The 23,363-nt window shown below is 32.6% G+C and overlaps 2 protein-coding genes across 3 annotated transcripts in view; one reads left to right on the top strand and one right to left on the bottom strand.

The window, feature by feature from the left end:
• Positions 1 to 217: 217 nt before the first annotated feature.
• Positions 218 to 1,357, bottom strand: LOC140443485 (zinc finger MYM-type protein 6-like). Its single transcript, XM_072534794.1, has 2 exons — positions 1,130 to 1,357; positions 218 to 1,036 (listed from the first exon to the last, which is right to left on the bottom strand). The coding sequence occupies exons 1-2, from the start codon at positions 1,355 to 1,357 to the stop codon at positions 218 to 220; spliced, it is 1,047 nt and encodes a 348-aa protein (XP_072390895.1).
• A 6,107-nt stretch (positions 1,358 to 7,464) lies between these two features.
• Positions 7,465 to 23,363, top strand: part of Nplp1 (Neuropeptide-like precursor 1) — a 134,493-nt gene continuing 118,594 nt past the window's right edge. For both annotated transcript variants that reach the window (XM_072534191.1, XM_072534192.1), the window contains exon 1: positions 7,465 to 7,615. In XM_072534191.1, coding sequence (XP_072390292.1) covers positions 7,550 to 7,615 — 66 coding nt within the window. In that variant the 5' untranslated portion in view covers positions 7,465 to 7,549. The remainder of the gene's footprint in view (positions 7,616 to 23,363) is intronic.

Below are 23,363 nucleotides of genomic sequence, written 5' to 3' on the forward strand. Positions count from 1 at the left end.
ACAATTTTTTCTTAAATGAATCAATTTTTTTCCAAAGGTCAAATGCAGTTTTAGATGGTCCCTGCAGGCCTAGATTCAATATGTTGAGCTGTTCAAAAATATCCGCTCAAAAAGCTAACTGGGCCATAAATTCTCCGTCACGCAATGTTTCTGCTAAATCAGGATTTTTTTTCATCAAGATACATACATACTTCTTCTCGGAGTTCATAAAATCTGGCTAAAACCCGGCCCCTGGACAGCCACCGAACTTCGGTATGTAGAAGGAAATTGGAATGGATGGATCCCATGTCCTAGCATAACAAAGCAATCTCGAACTAAGAGCATTACTTTTTATAAAGTTCACGGCCTTTACCACAGTAGTCAAAACCTTGTTTAGATCGGGACTTAATCCTTTGGCAGCAAGCATTTCGCGATGAATAATATAGTGTGTTAAAACAATATCACGGTTTCCTTCTTGTCTTACAAAACTTGGCAACCCTGTTTTGTGACCTGTCATCGCCGCGGCACCATCAGAGCAAAGTCCTACACAGTCTTTCCAAGAAAGATTTTTAAGTGTGAAATATCCGTCAATGGCTTTAAAAATATCTTTTCCGATTGTGTTACCTTGCAACTCAATCGAGGTCAGGAACTCCTCAGATAATTTTTTGTTGTCTTTATCTATGAATCGTATATAAACAAGAAGAATAGCTTTATTGGTAATTTCTGTAGATTCATCAAGTTTTACAGCAAAAATCTTTGAGGAATGAATTTTCTTTAGAAGTTGGGTTTCAACATCTGATGCCATATCTTCAATTCTCCTACTAACGGCGACATTGGAAAGAGGAATATTTTGCATTTGTTTAGCGCATTTATCACCTAAAATTGCTTTAGTTGCATCTACGATACATGGTAAAACTAATTCCTCGCCAACAGTAAAGGATTTTTTGGTTTTTGCGATTTTAAGTGAAAGGTTATATGATGCCTTCAAAGTAGCTTCATCATAAGTTGAGTATGACTTAAGGATATTTTTTGACGATTTTAGTTCCGTCTCCTTCCTCTTAAAGAAATCTACATGTTTTCCGGCAAGATTTTTATGCTTTATTTCAAAGTGTCTACTTAATTTTGCCGGCTACATTGCCTCATTACTTACCTCCGCACAAATTACACATTGAGGTAACTGGATACCAAATTCTTCAATGAATGTAAATCCACATGCTATGTAGTCGAGATTGTACTTACGATGAGCAGCCTTTCTTTTAGGACTAGTTTTAGTTAATATTGTGCTATCACTGGCAATATTACTGGTAGAACATCCTGCTTTAATGTTCTCACTATCCGTCTTCTTAAAAAAACCCGAAAGTTTCATCTGTTTGCTCATTTTAGTAAACTACAATCACCAAGCAAAAAACACGCACGCTCGTCACTTGACAGTTGAGTCAGCACTAAGTCACTGAATTGAGTAGTAGCGCTATGCGCGATCAAAGACGCAGTGTTCTGTACAAACACGACAGCGGCCGAAACTAAACGAAGATAACGGAACTAACTATTCGGCGCGGGAGGGAAAATACGCGGAAGATTGAGGTGAATGAACCTTTGTTCAGGCGCGTTTGGTCGTCTGGAAACGTTTTGAGTTAAAAAAAAAACGGGTGTGGCAGTCCAGTGGGACTGCCGGTAGAAGTTATACTTCTATACACGCGTTCGCTGTTACAAATTTATATGGGAGTCAATCTGCACAATCATTACATATTTAATGCTATAGGTAAGAGAGAGCAGAAAGAGAAAAACATAGAGAAAAACAGTATATAAACATTTGACCTGTAATAGGAGTATAGTAAATGAAGGATTGTATCAATATTTTAATGAAAATATATATTTTTATTTTTATATATGTATAAAAGGAGTTGAATGAAAAAAAAAAATTTTTACACATACTCTGCAGTAAAATTCATTGTTTATTTTGTTATTAATATAAAAATTACAATACAATAGACTGCAACATAATTCAATATAATAATACAATACAAATTAAAATGCAATATTCATAAGTATTTAAAACTGCCAATATACATAACTTACTTTACGAAGATAAAAATAAAAAACCAACAACTCGGATTATGTTGTAAATTTTCATTTTATTTTAAAATTTAGCATTTTTGCGTATATTACATATATTTAATAACATTAACGAGAGGTTTTTAAATATTTCAAAAATAAAAAAAGAAATTCATATTGGGATTCGAACTCACGTACACCAGCGTATGAACCAAACACGTAAAAGATTTGCCAATTAGACATGATACTAACGGATTTTAAAATTGACAGTTGTCTGTCATACAGTGATTATTTTGAAATACAAAAGCCTAAAATAATGATGAACATTTAATAAATAATACAAAACATATCACATAAATAATAATATTAATATATATTATATTATATATATAATATTATATATAATATAATATATTTATAATATTAAAAATATATACAAAAGGAACATTTTTATTCTCGAGAGAGGAAGAGAGAGAAAATATATCTTATGTCTCTCTCTTACTCATTATCTTACATATGTAATGGTTTCACAGATTCACTCCCGTGCAAATTTCCAACGCCGACCGTGCGTATAGAAGTATAACTTCAAAAATAGGCCGACGCATTAATTTACGTCTCAAGAGCCAAGATTTAAATTGATTATTATTTTATGACTGTTCACTTCGCGGACCACATGAAAACCGTCCGCGGACCACAGGTTGAGAATCAGTGGTCTAGACTACAGGACGATCTATAGTCCATAAAAAAGCGATTAATAAAATAATACGAGGTACAATTTTTGGCGAAGGTCCATTTTAAAAATGGCGAATGAGCTTATTAAAAAATATATTTTTAGATTTCAAGTGATCAACTCAAAATAATAAGATATTACCTGCAACATTTCCAGAAATGCAGAAAACATATAGATTTTAATAAATTTTTACTAAACTTGCTACAAAAGTCTTTCTACAGCTCCAACTTAAAGACACATACTATATACAGTACGCGAAAGAGATATTAATATTAGCAAAGAAATCAATGAAAAAAGCTATTTTTATATATTCATAATATTAACAATACATGTATGTAACGGTTTTTTTTTTTCAATATTTCGTTAAAAATGTAGCCCTTAACTCGTTTTATTAAAGTATAGAATGAACAAGCAAATATTTTCAAATTTTTTAAGGGACGTTCTCAATGTATGCTAATACATTTTTTCCTTATTTAATTTACGACTGAAGGAAACCCAAATAAATAAAATTTCAAAAAGGATGTAACAAAAAGGAAAGGACCTTGTAAACAGATACCCTTCCAAAAATATTATATCAATACTGGTTATATACACGAGGTCAACAGTTAAGTTTTGGGATAGGCAAATAAAAAATATTTATCAATAAAAATTGTTTTTTCGATATAACTCATACTAGATGTGTGCAATGACATTCTAAAGTTTATTTACAAAAAGGAAAAAACTAATGAATGTCTTTTACTATGTAACATATCTTATCTTACTCTATAACAACTAAAGTAGAAGAAAGTGCCTAGGAATTGTATAGATGCAAAATTCACATTTTTCACGTTTCTTAACTTTCGGAAAAATGAGAAAAACTGTTTAATATTGAAGGCCATGGTATAATGCTTTAAATTTTTTTGTATAACAACTTTGTTGTAATAGAAACTGTTTGTCTAAACTTTATGTGTGTATTAAATGAAGATTGTTTTGTAAATTTAATTTAAAATTCAGACAATGTGAGTTTTGTACCAAAATGTGGTTAACTGTTAGTTTTGCACCAAAATCTCATGGATAATGTTCTTCTTCTTGTAGTTCCTTCTCCTATCGGAGGTTGACTATCATCACAGCTATCCGTACCTTATTGGCGGCTGCTCTAAAAAGATCTACTGAGCTGCAACTATACCATTCTCTTAGGTTTCTCAGCCAGGAAATCTACGTCTTCCTATGTATCTTTTACCCTTGATTTTACCTTGCATTATGAGCCTTAATATCTCATATTTCGCACCTCTGGTAATGTGGCCTAAATATACCAGCTTTCTTGTTTTAATGTGCTTTATGACCTCGCAATCCTTTTGTAGCCTTCTTAACACTTCTGCGTTTGTAACTCGTTGGGTCCATCGTATTTTCAAAATCCTTCTATAGCACCACATCTCAAATGATTCCAACTTCTTTATATTATCCACTTTTAGTGTCCAGCTTTTCTTTCCGTATAACAAAGTCGAGTACACGAAGTATCTTAAGGCTCTTATCCTCAGATCCAGAGGAAGGTCTCGATTGACAAACATTGTTTTCATTTTTATAAATGCTTTTCTTGCAATTTCAATGCGTGTGCTTATTTCTCTACCTTGGTCATTGTTTTCATTTACCCAGTTTCCCAGATGTTTGTATTTATTCACTCGTTGTACTTGTTTTCCCTCGATATTGAGCCTTCCTACTGTATGTTGCTTAGAAATAATCATGAACTTGGTTTTCTTAACGTTCATTTGTAGTCCATATTTGATACTAACTTGATGTAATCTATTTACTAAGCGTTGCAATGCTTATAGACTGTCAGCAAAAACAGCGGTGTCGTCTGCAAATCTTATATCGTTTAAGATTTTACCGTTTATTGATATACTCTGTTGTTCCTCTGATATTGCTTCCATAAAAAAAGCTTCGCTGTACAGATTGAATAGCAATGGGGACAGCACGCAATTTTGTCTAATACCTCTTTTGATTTCTATTGTTTCTGTTTCGACATTTTCGATTCTAACCTTTGCTTTTTGATTCCAGTACAGATTGACAATAACCCGTATATCTCGACTATCCACATTCTTTTCTCTCAACAGTTTTACGAGTTTCTGATATCGTACTCTATTAAAAGAGTATGGATAATGTTAGTTATGATGCAAAATATTTAAACTTTACTTTATTTATTAAATCGTACCCTAAAAATATTAATATTATATATTTATTATATTAATATGTAATTAATATTTTTTTTATTATTAATTAAACGTATGTTTTCAAAAACAAATATAAATGACTCATAGCTTGAAGTGTCAGTAGTTCAGATTTTTTTGTTCAGATGGCGTTAGGATTTTAAATCTAAACTAACATAAAGCTTTAAATTATTTTGTATTAAATTTTACCTTAAGGTTAGTTTACTGATGGCGTCGTTAGTTTACTGGACAAACGTCATCAAAGCCTTTTATATATATATATATATATATATATATATATATATATATATATATATATATATATATATATATATATATATATATATCATCATCATCATGTGCAGCTTTATCAACCGTTTCCAATTACGGTGCAGCCTCCCTTATTTCAATGTTATTCTATGTTCTTATTATTATTCGACGATGTCTTAGTTATACGTTGTTCTAATAATTTGCGCTCATTTGCGCCCATATTTTTCTATCTTGTGCTATTCGAGACCACGTTGTTCCTGTTAATTTTCTAATATCATAATCCCATCTGAGATTCGGGTGCCTCTTTGGTCTCTTAGCGTTCCTGGGGTACCACATAGTTGTTCTAGTGGTCCATCTGTTATCTGTTCTTCTTGCCATATGTCCTGCCCATTGCCATTTCAGGGATTTTATTCTTTGAATTACATCAGTCACCTGGGTTTGCCTCCGTATCCATTCAATTCTTTTACGATCCCTCTTTGTTATCCCTAGCATACATCTTTCCATTGCTCTTTGAGTTACTTGGAGTTTCGACGTTATTTCTCTCTTTAATATCCAAGTTTCACATCCATATGTCAAGACGGGTAATATGCATTGATCAAATACTCTCTTCTTGAGGTATAGTGGCATTTTGGACTTGAAGACTATGGAATTTCGTCCGAATGCTGACCACGCTTGTTTTATTCGTCTGTTGATTTCCGGAAGTAGTGATCCCGATTTATGTATGAGCTGTCCCAGGTATATGTATTCATCTACTACTTCTAGCGAGGTTTCATTAATTTTTATTTCCACGTTGGCGATCAGATCATTGCACATTATTTTAGTCTTTGCTAGGTTCATTTTTAGGCCTACCTCATTGCTGGCTGTATTAAGGTCATTAATTTGCAGTTGTAATTCTTCAGGACTTCTAGCAATTAGAATGATGTCATCAGCGAATCTAAGATGGTTTAGGTATTCTCCATCTATACATAGACCTTGGTTGTTCCAGTCTAATTTCCGGAAGATATTTTCTAAGGTTGCAGTGAAGAGCTTAGGGGATATGGTGTCTCCTTGTCGGACTCCTTTCTGAGTGGGAAATTCTGGGGTATTTTCATATATGCTTACTCTAGCTGTGGCCTCTTTGTATATATTTGCTAGCGTTTCGACATATGGTTTATCTACTCCTTGGTCGACAAGAGCTTCTATGACTGCTCTTGGGTATACGGAGTCAAATGCCTTCTCGAAGTCTATGAATGCTAGCGCCAGTGGTAGATCATATTCTTTTGTTCTGCTCATTACTTCCCTTAATGTTTGAATATGATCCATTGTGCTGAAGCCACTTCTAAAGCCTGCTTGCTCTCGGGGTTGTGCAGCGTCAAGTGTGTTCTGTATTCTGTTGTTAATGATTTTGGTGAATACCTTGTATATCACAGGTAGCAAGCTGATCGGTCTATAATTTCTAATGTCTTCCTTGCTACCTTTCTTGTGAATAAGGATTATGTTGGCTGAATTCCACTTTTTTGGAATATGTCTCGATTTTAGGCAGTCTGTGTATATTTTTGCTAGGATTTTCTAAGTTGTTTTACCAGCAATCTTTAGAAGTTCGGCTGTAACACCGTCATTACCCGCTGCCTTGCCGGTATATATATATATATATATATATATATATATTCTTTTAATTTTTTACTTCTCATTTAACGTTTGTATTCTATTTTTACTGTAAACCTGATTAGAATAAATATATAATGACTAGAAACGAATTAATCGAAACTAGTGAATCGATGTGACGAACCGCTACTTGTGACGCCTTCTTGTGGCGCTAGTTCCGTGACGCTCGCCTCATCATTTTACTATAGAGAAAAAAGTAATACAACTCCAGTATAGTAGCTTTGCTCCAATAATTTTAAATCGTAGAAGTCTTTGATACATTAGTTTTTTAATAAACATTCTTTTATATACCTACTACTTATAAAAGTTGATGATCTATAATAAGAAATAGGTAATGTGCCAGTCATTTGGTAAGTCTTCTTATTTTCGTGATCGCTTAACACCCTTTAACTATTTTTAATTGTGATTTTTTTTCCTAAAACGCCGTCTTTTATTTCGATCCAGTTTATCCGTAAAATCCAGCGAATTTCTGGAAACATAACTCAAACCCGACCGTAGGCAGATGACAGGATAATAGAGCTATGCCAGCCCCAGCGTTTTCACAGCTCCTGCGCCCTTTGGACGAGCCTCCCCCGCTTTCAGCTTATATAAAACAGACGCCGTCGAGATGGGACGTGTAAGTTGAACGTGTTGATATCTGAATCAACAGTTGAAAAAATATATAATTTGTAGTTTTTCTTTATTTATAAATATGAGTAAATATCTAGCCCTGAATTTTGTTTTTGGAGTGGTTGTGTTCTTCATCGGAATATGTAAGGTGAGTCGACTTTTTTTCTTTTTTACACCATCAACAAGTATATGCACGTGGCGAACTTTGTATTAAAATATACAGATGTCTGTAGTGTCAATGAACCAGTAGGTACACATATTTCTCGCTATAACAAAAATTAAATATTTTATTTTTAATGAGGGAGTAAAAATGATTTGATAATAGAAATTTACTAATATATAAATAACTAGTAAAAAATATTTCTTTCCCAATAAAAACTACGGTGTTAAGATTTTAATTATCTCTTTTTATATAGTTCTTACTATTATTGTAATAAGCGATATTTTTAAATAATTAAAAAATATATTAATTTCTTTGGTTTTTTATTTCTTTACTTATTAATTTTTAATACTTTTCTATATTTCAAATATTCAAAGTGATAATTTAAAATCTTCCCACCGCTATTTTCGTTATTCATGTAAATATTGTGAAAAATCTTAAAATATTAAATTATACAGGGTGAGTCATAACTATTGGGACATAGACTAAGGACAGGTTATTTGGACCAAAATATGGCTATTGGGCCAAATATGCCTTAATAAAATGTTGCTAAGAAAAAAGATACAGGGTGTTAAAGTTAATTTTTTAGTTTTTTAGCACTTTACGGTCTCAACCTTCAGGTAGGTTTTTTCCGCTCAGAACTTTCGTAAATTCCAAAATTTGTGCTTGACTTGTGGGTAGCAGTTTCCCTCTGTGGACGTGGACTATAATTTCAGTGATTTTTAGATAGGCTTGTCTGTATTTTTAATAAGGCATTTCCTTTAGTTACAATTAAGTAAAAAATCATAAACCCTGGATTAAAAAAGGTATCCGCATATCAGTGTTCACTACTGTACATCAAGAAATTTACTACCAACGTCTTTGTCTTTGTCATTGAATATACCTCCAAGTACAGAGGAACCTATGTAAAACTTATGAAAACAGCTAAAAAATGTACGATCACAATCGTCTGGGAAGCTTTAAAAATGTTGCAAAAGAAACTTGGTCCATAATAAACGACCTTTGAAATAAAACTAACATAGCTCAAATATTTTCTCTTCCAAACTCTGAAAACCTATATAAATACTTCGTTAATGTTAGTAAAATATAGCATCAACTATTTTGCCACAACAAGATCCTATTTCCTATCTCCCTAATTCAAAAAAGGTCTTGAATTGATTCTTTGTAAGACCAGTTAATAAATCTGGACTGATCCAAACAATCAGTAGTATCAAAAGCAAATCGTCCTGTAGTACTGATGGACTATCCATAAAAATTTTCTTAAATCTCCCAACAAATGTGTTGGAAGTCCTAATCTCACTAATTAACGATTCCTTAGATATTATTATTCCTCTTCATAAGGGTGGTGAAAAATCTAATGTCTATAACTATAGACCTATTGCCATACTACCGGTCCTTTTATCACAAAGTCAATTCGGCTTTTTATCTAATAAATGTACCAGCGATGCTATGTTTTCTGTACTACATAAGGTCTATCAAGCACTAAACAATAATCTTCATACTGCTACTGTTTTTTATGACTATGTCAAAGCTTTTGATTGTGTAAATCACGACATTTTAATAAAAAAAACTAAATTTCTACGGAATTCAAGGTGTTTTCTGAATTGGTTCCAATCTTACTTAAGGAATAGAAAACAATTAGTTAGAGCAAATGATACTGACTCTAGTCACAAAAGCATTGTATGTGGAGTACCACAAGGTTCAGCACTGGATCCTTTATTTTTCCTTATCTTTATAAATAAAACTTAAAAATCGATGGAAAAATTTTTCTTTATGCTGATAATACCAGTATTATCTGGAGGAACTCTAATATTACAACTCTTTAGCAATTATCACTTCTGATCTACTTAAATTAAAAACCTGGTTCGACTCTAATTTACTCTCTTTTAACGTGGATAAGACAGTAGAATTATCCTATAAGGGAGCTCTTTAACCCTTGCTTCTTAATAACAGCCAGATCAGTATCGTTGATTCTGTAAAATTTCTTGGTATTTTTATAGACAGCAACCTTAAATAGGCCCTTCATATAGAGTTGTTAGGTAAGGAACTAGCCTCAGCCTGCTATGCAATAAGATCTGTTCCAAAGGAAATCAATTTAGCATCCTCCAAAATACATATTTTTCTTTGTTCGAGTCTCATCTTCGATATGGCCTTCCTTTTTGGGATTCTAGTACAGCTGCTCACTCTGATGTTATTTTTAAATTACAAAAAAGAGCAATACGGTATCTTTTTGGCCTCAGTAGAATAACACATTGCAGAAGCTACTTCAAAAATCACGGGATTTTAACTCTTCCCTCTTTATATATTCTAGAAACTGTCTGCTTAATTCGTAAACACCTACATGTTTTTCCAGCACGACCTACTTACGACTACTCCACCAGAAATTTAACCTTTGATGTGTATTTACCCATTAGTACCGAGTTAGTAAATAAATCTATATTATATTCGGCAAAAAACACAACCATCTCGCTTTGCAACTTAAATCTACAACTTCTTTCCTTAAGTTCCGTAAATTGACAAAAGCCTATCTATCTTTTATAGTACTTTGAGGTACAAGCAACTGAAGTATTTTTATATATTTGGGTATCTAGCAACTTAAACTTATTTATAACTAATTCGTAAGGTTTTATTATGCAATTTGCAATTTAGTTAAATTTTACAATGGATTGTATACTTTATTATCTTTATGATTTATGTAATTTTAGTAAATTTTAATTGTTATTGTTATTTTTTTTTACTTTTTGTAAGCTTTGTCCATAAAATTGTACAATTTTCAGTGACATTAAGGCATATTTCTATTCTATTCTATTCAGTCTACGCACTCTATAGCTTTGCGTTGCTGTAATTTCGTTTTTGAGCACTGCTGGCACCGTCTTCGTGCAGTTTTCTGCGGCAAATGACCAACATTTTGAAAATACTCCGTCTTCAATGGCCTCTAAATTTTTTTCTCACAGAAAAATCTTTTTATAAGACTGGTAGCCCATTTAAATTTATATTCGAGGTGAGATATTGCTTTTCCTCTACTTTTACTTTGCCTAAGGCATTCTTTATAAAGTATGTAAGAATTTACCATGGATGCGTCAAAAAGGTAATAAAATAACTTCATCCACCATCATGTTCTCAAAACAAAACTAGTTTCTGTATGATTATGCATATTGCTGCAAACGGTCACAGATTTTGAGCCATAATCCTTCCACTTACTTATAGTAATGTCATTGTAGACAACTCCATCAATTTCACCCATCTTCATTTTTCTGTCATCTACTAAATGTGCTTTTGGAAAATATTTTCGTGTTTGTCCTACTGTACCACAACCAAAATGTAATCCCTGATTATGAAATTTTTCATTTAAGTAATTTCCAACGAATTCGACATTATGAGCAGGTGCTCCATCTTGTTAACACAAAAATGTATTCTTCTCGGCCAAATATGTATTTCTCATTAAAAATGTTATTTAAATTCGTTTATAAGATACCTATATATCCGACAGCAGTTAGTTTATCATCAAATACAAGATAAACTAATTTATTGTGCTTAACAAAATACTAACGTTAAAACCGAATCTCTAAGTGAGGATTTGAGTCATTCTAATATAGTTCATTGTGTTAGTTAAAAATTCCTGCACTGAATATGCGAGCTTCATCGCTAAATATTACCTTCACTATTACCTATTACTTTTTAATATAACCTACTCTACGAAATGAATATTTATACAAGATGTAACAATATGTTATTTTAGATAAAAAAAATAATGCAATTTACGGAAATCTAAACGTCAAAATAAACTTATTTTAAAGTAAAATTGTGGCTTATTCGCAATAAAACTGGTTAATTGTATTAAGATGTCACAAGAAAACAGCTTAACGACAAAAGAAGTCATGACAACTTAACTATTTTTTTTTCTATCTCCTCTAGTTTTCGGTATACTCTGCAAAACATACCAATTTGGGACACCCTGTACAATTGAATTCAACTTCACCACTTTTAATAATTTAGATAAAACCCACGGAAATATTTTATACAGGTTTAATTATACAAAACTGATACGTGATATATATGCACTCGAACAAATTAATTCGACTTTACATTAATTGTAATGATTCATGAATTAATTTGGCTTTGAAATTATTTGTTATACTCGTATAAGTCATTAATAGTTGAATATTAAAATCTCCTTTTAATTAGATTATGCGAAACGCTGAGCTGAAAATGTAATCTTTTTACGAACAGTCACGTTGAAGCCAAAATTTAAACACAGAATAAAATAAATTTGCAGTTGAATGCATTTTCGAACGTCAAATTTTTTATTAGCAATTTGAATACATCGGTTGAGCAACATATGTCATCATTCTACATACACAATTTTATTCTTTTTGGGTACATGCGATGTCACTTTCACATTGGTCATAATTGGGGGCAATCCTTTTCTTTGGAACTGAATGGTATCCACAACCGTTAGCCTGTGTTCTCTTTTCAGTTGGAGAACAAGGTTGCAAGTACGTAATGTTAAAAAAAAGGGTACAAGTATTAGAAAGAGAAGTTAGCGTCACCCTATTTGTGTAAAACCGGCTAGGATTTTTGGAGGTTATCAAATGTCACAGGTTATTAAAAATATAAATCATTGGCGTTGAGCATTAATTAGACAAAACCATTTATTCAACAATTATATAAAGAATAATTTTAATGACTGTTACAAATAGAATTTAGTATTTGGTGATAGAACCGTCTGCTTCTATAACTTTATTTAGTCTATTTGGCATACTTTGAATTATATTAGATATCATATTTGGATCAAGATCTTCCCAGCTCTAAGATTGTATCCCACAATTGATCTGAATTTTGTGGCATAAAATTTCTTTTATATATTTTTTTAACAATTATGCCCCAAATGTTTTCAATTGGATTTATATCTGGACTGTGCGCAGGCCATGGCAATACTTCCAGGTTTTGCGTTTGAAACCAATTTCTTACGGCATTACGGGATTGAACAATTATCTTGTTGATATATAAAAGTATTATGAGGATACAATTGCTCAATAGAAGGGAGCATTACGTGTTCCAAAACGTTAATGTAATTGTCGGCAGTAAATCTTCCCTCTAATCGCCAACAAACACCAGGTCCATGTATACTAATCCAACCCCATACATTTACAGAAAAACGTCTAGATTTATTATGAGAGTGAATATATCGTTCTTCAAACCTAGTATTGGCTGGACGATAAACACGGATTTGACCGTTATAGGTCGACTGAAAAGTCTTTTCATCAGTAAAAATGACGTTGTTCCAAAATTGTGGGTTGCGGTAAATATAGTTTAGTGAAAATATTACTCTTGCTTGCCGATGTTCAACAGTTACTAATGATTTTTTAGCAGCTGGTCGGTTTTTTAATTCAGATTCATTGATCCTTCTGCTTACAGTAGGTTGGGCACCAGGAAATCTCGTATGAATCCTTGAATCCTTCGACGTCGCAAATGGATTATCTCTTAAGAATTGAACTAAAGCAGCATCTTGTTGAGGAGTGGATACTTTGGAACCAACTTTTTTTTTAATGATTGTTGTTGGACCCATCGTTGCTTAATTCTGAAGATTGTTTTCAAATTTCTATTATAGAAATTTGCCAGCGCACGATTTGACCATTCTTCTTCCATTTTTGTAATTATTTGAGCCTTTTCAATCTCACTTAAATGACGAGGCATATTAATTTTTTATTGTATGTAACGTTAAACCTTCTATCAAATTAAACGTCTTTGACGTCTATGAGTTGCATTTTTGATCACTTATGACATTTGATAACCTCCAAAAATCCCAGCCGGTTTTACACAAATAGGATGACGTTAACTTCTCTTTCTAATACTTGTACCCTTTTTTTTGAATATATAACTGTCAGCGACCCATCGTAATATTTCTTTCTGTTCCATAGAGAAGTTCATACATCCTTGTAGTAACTGCTGCACATGAATTATCTACTTTATATGGTATAGCAGGTTGTTGACGAGCATATATTTTCATATTATTAGTGTAAAATGTTTTTACGTCGACAGTGGAAAATATTTTGATACCATATTTTTTAGGTTTGTTTGGAATATACATGCTGAAGCTATACCTTCCACGAAAAACAAAAAGCATATCATCGAAAGTTACAAACTCAGCAACGGTATAACAAGATTGACTGATTTTTAAAAATATTTCAAAAATCTCTCTTATTGGAGCTAGTTTATCGATTTTGAGTCTTTCGTCTCTGGCTTGTTTATTATCATTATTATTATCATATCATATTATCAAAACGTATTACTTTTAACAAAAATCTAAATCGTCTTTGTACCATGTTCGCTACAAAAATTTCTGATCCCATGCCATCTTCTGCCCAAAATTCTTCTAAATTTTTTCGAGAGCCGTAATCCAAACCTGCTAAGTATAACAAACCAATAAAAGCTCTCATTTTCGGAACAGATGTAAATTTGACGTCGTTTTTTGATTTTTGTATCATCCAGATATCTCTCTTATATAAATAGTAGTGTATTCTTTACAAGTTCAACAATATTTTGCATTAGAAGATCCCACGATTCAATGGGACTCATTGCGTTTTTTGCTTCTCAGATAGTTCCTGGTAAGTGAGAAAGTAGTATATTTAAAGTATTTATTTAATTTATATATACAATATTCTTACACTTATCACAACTACTTTAATTTATATTATTTATTTACAATATTTATTTCCGCGTTACAATTAGAAACTCGACGAATTATTATTTTTTGACTGCCTTCAACAATTAAAAGTCCGCTATATATATCAAAAAATCGTTAGCCCGGAATCTCTCGAAGCCCATGGATGTTGACCTGTGTTGACCCTTAAATTGTCTCGAAGCTTCTTTGATCTTCGGTCGCCAATGAATTTATTTGACCCTTTTCTGGAGAAATCGCAGGTATAAGAGGGGACCCGTTTGGGTATTACCTGCTAAAAAATACTTTTTAAAAAAAGATGTTTACAGTTAAATATGAATCATATATTTATTGTAACAATAACAACTAAGGCATATCTAAGAATTACACTACATATTCACGATCGGACCCAGCCCAGTGAATACCATCTGTATATTATTTACATAATTTTCTACGATTTACTCATCAATTTAGATACTTAAAACTAGAGGGAAAATAAAATAAATAAACAAAGTTCCTGTATATGAAAAAACATACATAAATGAACGACGGTGGTCTATTAGGATTACAGATTAATTTTTTTTTTGAAAAAATAAAACGATTTTTTTTGTAAAATATAATGTAAAATGTAGGTGTTCATTTTTATTAAAGGTACTAAAAATTCCGACAATGTACATTATTTATTTTTCAGAAAAAAACGTTTTACGTCGTAGGTTTGGCCTGACAGACCACCGTCGTCGAACGGAGTGATATTGGAGTATATTTACTTTGAAAAGTGCAAAACTCCGTTAAGAATTCTGTCTTACTGTCACAAAGTCTGTATGTCCAATTATAAGTAGTTAAAAGATCCTTCATAATTTAAATTTAAATTTTTTTTGAAAACACAATCAGCTAGTATATTTTTATTTGGTCTAATAATATTTCTTCGTAGTAAGTATTGACCTCCTTCATAATCCTTTTATCCTACTACTACTACTACTTGTCGGTTTATAACGTTCTCCGCCGTTTTCCGACTTCCAATCGCCACTTAGACCGGTTGTTCCATAGATCTTTTTCTATGGCCCTCTCTCTCAGTTCTTTATTTACTCCTTCGCTCCAACTTTTTCTCGGTCTACCTCGTTTTCTCTTTCCTTCTGGTTGCCAATTTAGTATTTCTTTTGGCATTCATTGTTCGTCCATTCTTTGTATGTGTCCGAACCAGATAAGTTGTTTTGTTGTTAGGTCATCTGTGATTGTTCGTTTGATTCCCATTATTTCTCTAATGCGTTCGTTGGTAATCCTTTCTTTTCTAGATCTTCCTGCGACTCTTCTCCAAAAATCAATTTCCGTCGCTTTCAGCGTTTACAGTGTTCTTTCTTTCAGTGGCCATACCTAACAGCTGTATAAAGTGATACTTTTTACTATAGTCTCATATATCCTCTTTTTATTTTCTTTGCTGATGGATTGGTCCCATAAAATGGTGTTTAACATTGTGATGGCTTTTCTCCCTGACGTATTTCTCTCTCTTATGGCTTTGTCTAATGTTCCATCTTGTGAAATAGTGTTACCTAGGTATTTGTAGTCACAGCAGTGCTTTATCGTAGTGTTATCGTCTAATATGAGATCTTTTTGTTCTGCTCCAATGCACAGGTATTCGGTTTTCTTTTTATTTACTTCTAGACCCCATATATATCATACTCTTCAATTAATTTTCGTGCCATATAGTTTAAATCGTCATAATCTTGAGCCATTATTACTTGATCGTCTGCAAAGTTAAGCGTAGATACCATAGTATTGGTGAGCGGTATCCCCATTGTCCTGCATTTTTGTTTCCATCTTTTTAAAGCACTTTCGAGGTATATTTTAAATAAAGTGGGAGACAAGCAACATCCTTGCTTTAATCCTTTTGATGTTATAAATCCTGTTGTTATTTGTGTCCCTGCTTTTATCTTTGTTATTGGTTGGTTGTATAGCACTTTGACGGCTTTTATTAATTCTATATTAATATTCGTGCTTTCCATTGATTGCCACAGCTTCTTCAGTGGAAAGCTGTCGTAGGCTTTCCGTAGGTCGAACAACATATGAATCTCTTGATTCCTTGCCATCTTTTTTTCTATTATCTGGGTTAAGGAGAAAATGTGCTCAATAGTGGATCGACCCGTACGAAATCCTGCTTGTTCTTCTGCTTCATAATCTAAGTATTCTCTCTCGATTCGGTTCTTTAACACCTTTCCATATATTCGACTCATAAATCCGGTTACAGCTATTCTTCGGTAATTTTCACAAATATTTTTATCATCCTTTTTATGTATAGTGCTGAGGTATGATATCTTCCATTACGTAGGGATTTTGCTTGTGTTTATGCATTCTTGAAAAAGTTGTCGAAGACATTCTTTTATCCCAAATACTAAAATTCTTTTTTTATTGTCAATACATTACTCTTTATTCACTTTTCCAAGCACTTCATTATTTCTTGTCGTATCCATTCATGATATTTTTCAAATACACGTTAGTACCACATCTCAGACTTCAATGTTTTTTTATGCTACTCTATTTTAAGATCCATGCACTAACAATATACGGAAGTTCTGATCTTTTTTGCTTTTGAGTGTAATCTGACTTTTTCGACAAGATAATTTATTAATGACATTCAGTAACATTATCTATTAATATCTTCGAAAATACATTAAAACTAATAAAATAACCACAAATCCTAAACGATGTCCATTTCTACAGCTAGAAAATCACCGATACGTGTTTTACTGGAACGAATTACAGACATGTTTCAAATTTATGTAACAGCTGCATCGGTTCTGCGGAAAAGCGCTAAAACGGAGAATATATTAAACTAATTAATGTCAACCATCAAGAGAAAATCAATACCAAAGGATCATCATTCAATCTGTGGCGAAATTTAAAAACAATGAAAATAAAAATGTCCAGGTGAATGTGTCTGGATTGATACTGGAGTTATGTTTAATAGGTTATAAAGGGTAAAATATTAGCTCTTTCGATCATGGACGTTCAAATGTATTTGTTTTATGGTCAGTTTTTATTTGTTAATTAAAAACGCTAGGAGTAAAAAAACGTTTAATATTTTTGTTTAATTTAATAGGCTATGAAGATTTATGGCATCATAATATAAATGCATACATGAAATTTAATCTTAATTTCCCACTTATGTACCTATAGCATAGTTACTTTGGCTCCTAAAATCTCTTAACCGGAAGTGTAACAAATGTCTCTATACGTCTCTTGAATTATGGCAATGTCACCCCTCATCAAGGCTGTAATCACAAAATCTGTAGCGTTTCCTGCTGAACATAGACTTTCCTCAGTTGTCATCATTGCTACCGATCTTGTGTTGTGTAAATCCAGATTGTTATAACCCTTTTTATACCATCCATCCTCCTCGTCGGATGTCTAGTCCTTTATCAAAATGTTTAGGGAAGAGACTTATAATAAAGCTGAGCAGGAATTATTTGGTAAAATAGTTAAGACCGAAGAAGAACACATTTTTACTGGACGACGTCTACTTTTGTTCTAATTTATAATCCGATGTAAAGTTAATTAATTAAATCACCCAATATTTACTCAGCACATCGTGTGGCCTTTAAATAATCATAACACTTTACATTTGGAAACATAAAACAACATAAAATAGTCTGATATTTGTATAATTCACAACCTTGACCCAATTAAACATTAAATAATATTTTTATTATTTAATAATATTCTTAATTTATTTAATCTTTCTGTCTTCGTCTTCTTACACAGCTTTTCGCTGTGGGGTCGCAGTTCCTTCTTCTAGGTTTTCCTCTACCTCTCCTTCCATCAACTTCTAATATCCCTATCCTTTGTCCCCCATAGTTGTTATTTCTTCGTCTGACATGACCAAACCATTGCAGTCTTTGTTCTTGATTCTTTTTGAGACTTTAGTCATCCCGGCTCTTTCCCTAATCAAGTCGTTTCTGATTCTATCCTTTCTAGTCTTACTCTTTTAATGAATCTTTTTTACAGACCACACTTCATCACCGTACACCAACGCAGGTGTCACCACACTCTTGTATATCTTTCCTTTCAGCCCTTCTCCGATTTTAAAGTGTCCATAATTATTCCTCCACCTCCTAACCACATATACTCCGTTTTGCGACCTGCTAACGTTAAGTCCTCCCTGTTCAATAGCCCTTCTCCAATACTCCAACTTCTCTTATAACATTTTTTTGTTCTCTACTAACACGATATCATCAGCAAAGGGCATTTACCAAGGAGCCCCCTTCCTTACCTTCTCTGTCAGTACATCCAGAACAAGATTAAACAGTTAGGGACTCAGTAAAGAACCTTGATGCAAAACAACCGTCACTGGAAAACTTTCGGTCAATCCTACACAAGTCCTTACTTTGGTGTACTCTCCCTTATACATATCCTTCACAAACCTTACGTACTTCTCAGGAAACAATTTCTCTCTTATACATCTCTATAGCTTTTGTCTAGATCTATAAATACCAAACGTAGCTCTCTTTTCTTCTCGCCGTAATTCTCTACCTACTGTCTCAAAGCAAACAACGCATCCGTTGTCCTCCTCTGTGGCATAAACCCAAACTGTTCTCCTCCTATTGTTCCAACCAAGTTTCTTAGTCTCTAGGTCTTTGTCTTTCCTTTACTAGTTGTTTTTCCTAGCACTTCCTCTTCTACTTGCATCACAACTTGACTGTTAGCTTCCCACCAGTGATTTACCGTATCTTTTTCCTCAAGCTCTTTCAGCACTCTACTCTTAAAGACTTTTGCCAAATCATTATCCTTTAACTTCCACCATTTTACTTTCTGGTGTCTTACTTGTTTTCCTTTCCGCCTCAGCTTATCTCCGTATCCACTCTCAATGGACGGTGTTGACTAGATGCAGACTCCTTCTTCAGATCACTTTACAGTTAGTAACCTCTTTTAGCTGACTTCTTCTACACAGCACAAAATCTATCTGACTTTCCCTTCCCGTGCTACCAAAGGTAACATACTGGTCTTCTATCTTCATAAAGAACGTATTAATGACAGCCAAATTCCATGCCACTGCAAAGTCAATAACATTATTACCTTCATCATCATTTCTTATTTCCATCCTCAAACATCCGTGAACTATTTCTATTCCCGCTCTTTCTCTACCAATATGTCCATTCAAATCACTGTCCAAAAACACTATTTTTGTCTAAAGAAATCTCGAACATCTTTAATATTATTTATTAAATCTCTCTAATATACCCATACGATAATTTTAATAATCACTACTCTAATCATACCACACACTTAATTATGCGTTAAGTCTACCTAGCGTTATTCATTCTTTGTAATCTTCTGACTTTTGTATTTATATTTGAAACTGTATTTGATGTAAATAATATGACTCCATGAGTATGAAACTCCATGACTCCAATGTATGAAAGAACAGTCTTTTATCTGCAACAATGTATTATAACGGTTTTTTTTTGTTCTCTAGCGTCTGTGTTTTTGTACGCGGAATCTTGGTAAAATATACGGGGAGAATCAAAACTAACAGAAAGTCTCTTAATAATTTAACAAGGTTTATATAAAGTTAGGAAACTGCAACATATATATTGGGATATTGGTTTTCAATTTCATACTTCTCAGTTATGAAAAGCCGCTTATGCTAATTTTGTTTGTTTATTTCGTAGGTTTTGTTATTTAGAGCTAATGTAGGTTCTTGGCCTCAATAATAATAACATATTACAATGTTGAAACTTTTGCACATGAGAAAGTAAAGAAAATACTGACAATCAGTTTATTGGCAACGTGGACGACCGGTTTTGAGCACTATAATTTGCTGTTCATCGTCAGGTTCCGAAAAGGGGTATTTAACCGATAACGATAAAAGAGATGTGTTTATGGATAACATATTTTTGAGGAGATGTTGATCGTTTAAGTAAAAATGATGATTACCTCTACCTGACGAGGAGCAGAAACTTGCAGTGCTCGAACTGGTCGCCAATATTACCATTAACCACTAGGTATACATCAATGTTGATCATATTCTTCTAGCAAAGTTTCTTAAACGTATATACTAGCAGCACTTTAACCAGTTTTTTTTATGATTGGAAATTTTCCAGTCTTTAAACAAGTGTTAAATGAAAACTTGAAAAGTGTCCAACTAAACTACATTCATATTAAAGATTCCTATCTGTCAACAAACGCACATGAAAGCCAAACAGGGTCGTACTGAGGGGTATCATATGATTTTTAAAAATATTTACTTTTGAAACTATTAGTGTAAGAATTTCTTGAAATATAATCAATATGAGCAAAATTTAATGTTCCATTGAAGAAAAATGTGCTAAAATAAAAGATTTATTAACTGAGAGATACATAACAAAGTGAACATTTTGAATAACTGTCTTCGTCTGGATTTATTATTATAGGTTCGATATGGTTCTCTATTATATTGTCCAACTTCCACATTTTGGCCTCGACTGTTTATTGAACGTGTTGCCACACATTTCTGCCACGTAGTTGGACTAATATTATTTATTGCATCTTAAAAAATATTTTTCATACCTGCAAATTTAAAAGTAGTGTTTTTGGCTGCTACATAATTTTTTACTTCTGCACAGATGAGCTCAATCGGATTAAGCTCACAATGGTATGGGGGCAGCCTTAACACTACTTTGTTTTGGTTTTTATTCCATCTCATCAATGATATATTTATTATATTGTGCCTTATGTTCCTTAACGATAACCAGCAGTTGCACTTTTAATATGGCGTCCTCAAACTCTATATTTTTTGATTTCAGCCACGCTTGGATGTCAGCTTTTCTAGAAGCTGTAGTTGGAATTTTTTCCAATTTTCTGGGATGATAAGACGCGTTGTCCAATATGGTGATGGAGTTGTCTTCTAATCGGGACAATATATTTTTGCGCACTTTAAAATCAAAAATGACAATATTAGTACCTGTTTTATCTGCTACTCTAATAGAAATCGCACTTTTCGACATTGTAGGGTTCTCCTACATTTCCGTTTTAAATACTTTTGTAATCATTTCCTTCATTTTACCGTCAAAATGTCCCTTTACTGGTCTTTTTTTAGGTGGAGTGAGAAATAAATCAATATCAAGGAGTTCATCGGCTGTATCAGTGCTTGACATTTTTGTTATTCTATGTATCTTCAATAACTTAATTTACTTAGTTGATTGAGATAATGTCATGAGAATTTCAATGAGAAATAGCCTAGGAAAAAATAATATGTATTGTAATAAAACCAGCAACATCGAAAATATCGGTAATGTAATGAAACTGCATTCTGTATACTTTTTCAAGTCCAGAAATATTCCATTCTCTCACGATAAAACCTCCCCAAAGAACAGCTTGGATTGACATGACATTTGGCATACATATAGCTAACATGTTAAATAAAAAAAGTTATATTGTGCCGATGTGTTTCCTTCCCTAGGGGTGAGTTTCACTCATTCTCAGGGGTGAAAAACATACTTTCAAAATAAATCAGGAATTGGATAAACTGATCAATTCTAAGCAACCTTTGTTCTAGAGTTTTTTCACTGATCAATACTTGTCGAGTTAGTTGCGAGTGAATATATTCATTTTTCAACAACAAAAAAACAAGGTTTTTGCAAATAACTCAAAAAGTAAGTATTTTATCGAAAAAATATTCTTAGCAAAAATAATGCTTATAAAATTGCAAAAAAATGGTGTACGTATAAAGCATTTGTAGCTAATGAAAAGTAGGTTCTTATTCGTCAAATTCCAAATAGAATATTTCAACCTGAAAGAATAAAAAAACAAGCACTTTCCCCGACAGCGAATTTTCCCCGAAAAGGTCTTTCATTAGCTACAACTCTATTTTTACTGAGTCTACAGACTTCATATAGGTATAAGTACATCATTTTTTTAACTTTTTTATAAGCTATATTTTTGCTAAGAATATATTTTTAGACAAAATATTTACTTTTTGAGCTATTTGCGGAAAACCGTCTAAAATCGTGTTTTTTTCATTGAGAAATGATCATATTCTCTCACAAATAACTCGATAAGTATTAACTTTGTGCAAAAACTGTATAAAATAAAAGTTGCTTAAAATTAGTCAGTTTATTCAATTCTGGACTTATTTTGAACACATGTTTTTTCACCCGAGAAGGGGTGAAACTCACCTCCAGGCCAAAAGCACACATCAGCACGATACCACTTTTTTCTTTGCCGTTAGCTATGTATATATGCCAAATTTCATGTCAATCCAAGCGGTTCTTTAATGTTGACAGCAAAAACCGTGAATAAATTGACTAAAAGGAAATAAAACTTTTCGAAACATCAATAAATTAAAATATTGGTTTCTCTTACATTTATTATAGTGATTACAGCAAACTATTTTTACTTTTGATTAAAATACTTTGTTTTTGGATACTAAAAGTTCACTACACACTATAAAACTTAATACTTAACACTTAAACTAAACTCTAAAAAATAACACGACCAGTAAATAACTTAACAATAACTATAACATATAACACACAATATATTAACTTAAAAACCAACACGCTACAATTTGAATTTAAACAGACTGGCAAGTTTGGATCTGTAACATGAGAATCCATCTGGATAAGGCAATAAATTATATTTAATAGCCTCTTGACGAATGAGAGGGCGAATACTAACACGTACGTGTGTTTACAGATGGGAATTTGCTAAACGAATATACTTTATCAAACTTCGAAAGTCTCTGGAAGACCCGTATAAACGAATATATTAAACAAAAATTTTCTGGGACCGTATTTGGAATATTATATCACAAATAATATCGACAAAACACTACGCAACCAGAATAAATTTACAAACTCTTATTTTTTTCCAAAGTCTTCACAAAACAAACGAGAAAAATAAAAAGTAATATTACCACTTTTCAGTAATGCAATAAAATTAAAAAGTAATTCATCCTTTTGAGCCAAAAAATTAAATTATGTCTATTTTTATTTCTTTGATGATTGAATTGATTTTAATAAAGGGAGCTGTATAAGTTATATTAAATTGAGTCTCATATTCCTCCAGCTGCCGTACTTGCTTCAAGTTTTTTAATCTAAGTTC

The sequence above is a fragment of the Diabrotica undecimpunctata genome, chromosome 6, assembly GCF_040954645.1.
Source record: "Diabrotica undecimpunctata isolate CICGRU chromosome 6, icDiaUnde3, whole genome shotgun sequence".
NCBI lineage: Eukaryota > Metazoa > Arthropoda > Insecta > Coleoptera > Chrysomelidae > Diabrotica > Diabrotica undecimpunctata.

What these genes read in the sequence shown, in the direction of transcription:
- LOC140443485 (XM_072534794.1), bottom strand. Translation starts at nt 1,357, where the DNA reads ATGAGCAAACAGATGAAACTTTCGGGTTTTTTTAAGAAGACGGATAGT. An exon ending in AATGTGTAATTTGTGCGGAG is followed by an intron (nt 1,037 to 1,129) that starts GTAAGTAATGAG and finishes GATTTCTTTAAG; the next exon opens with AGGAAGGAGACGGAACTAAA.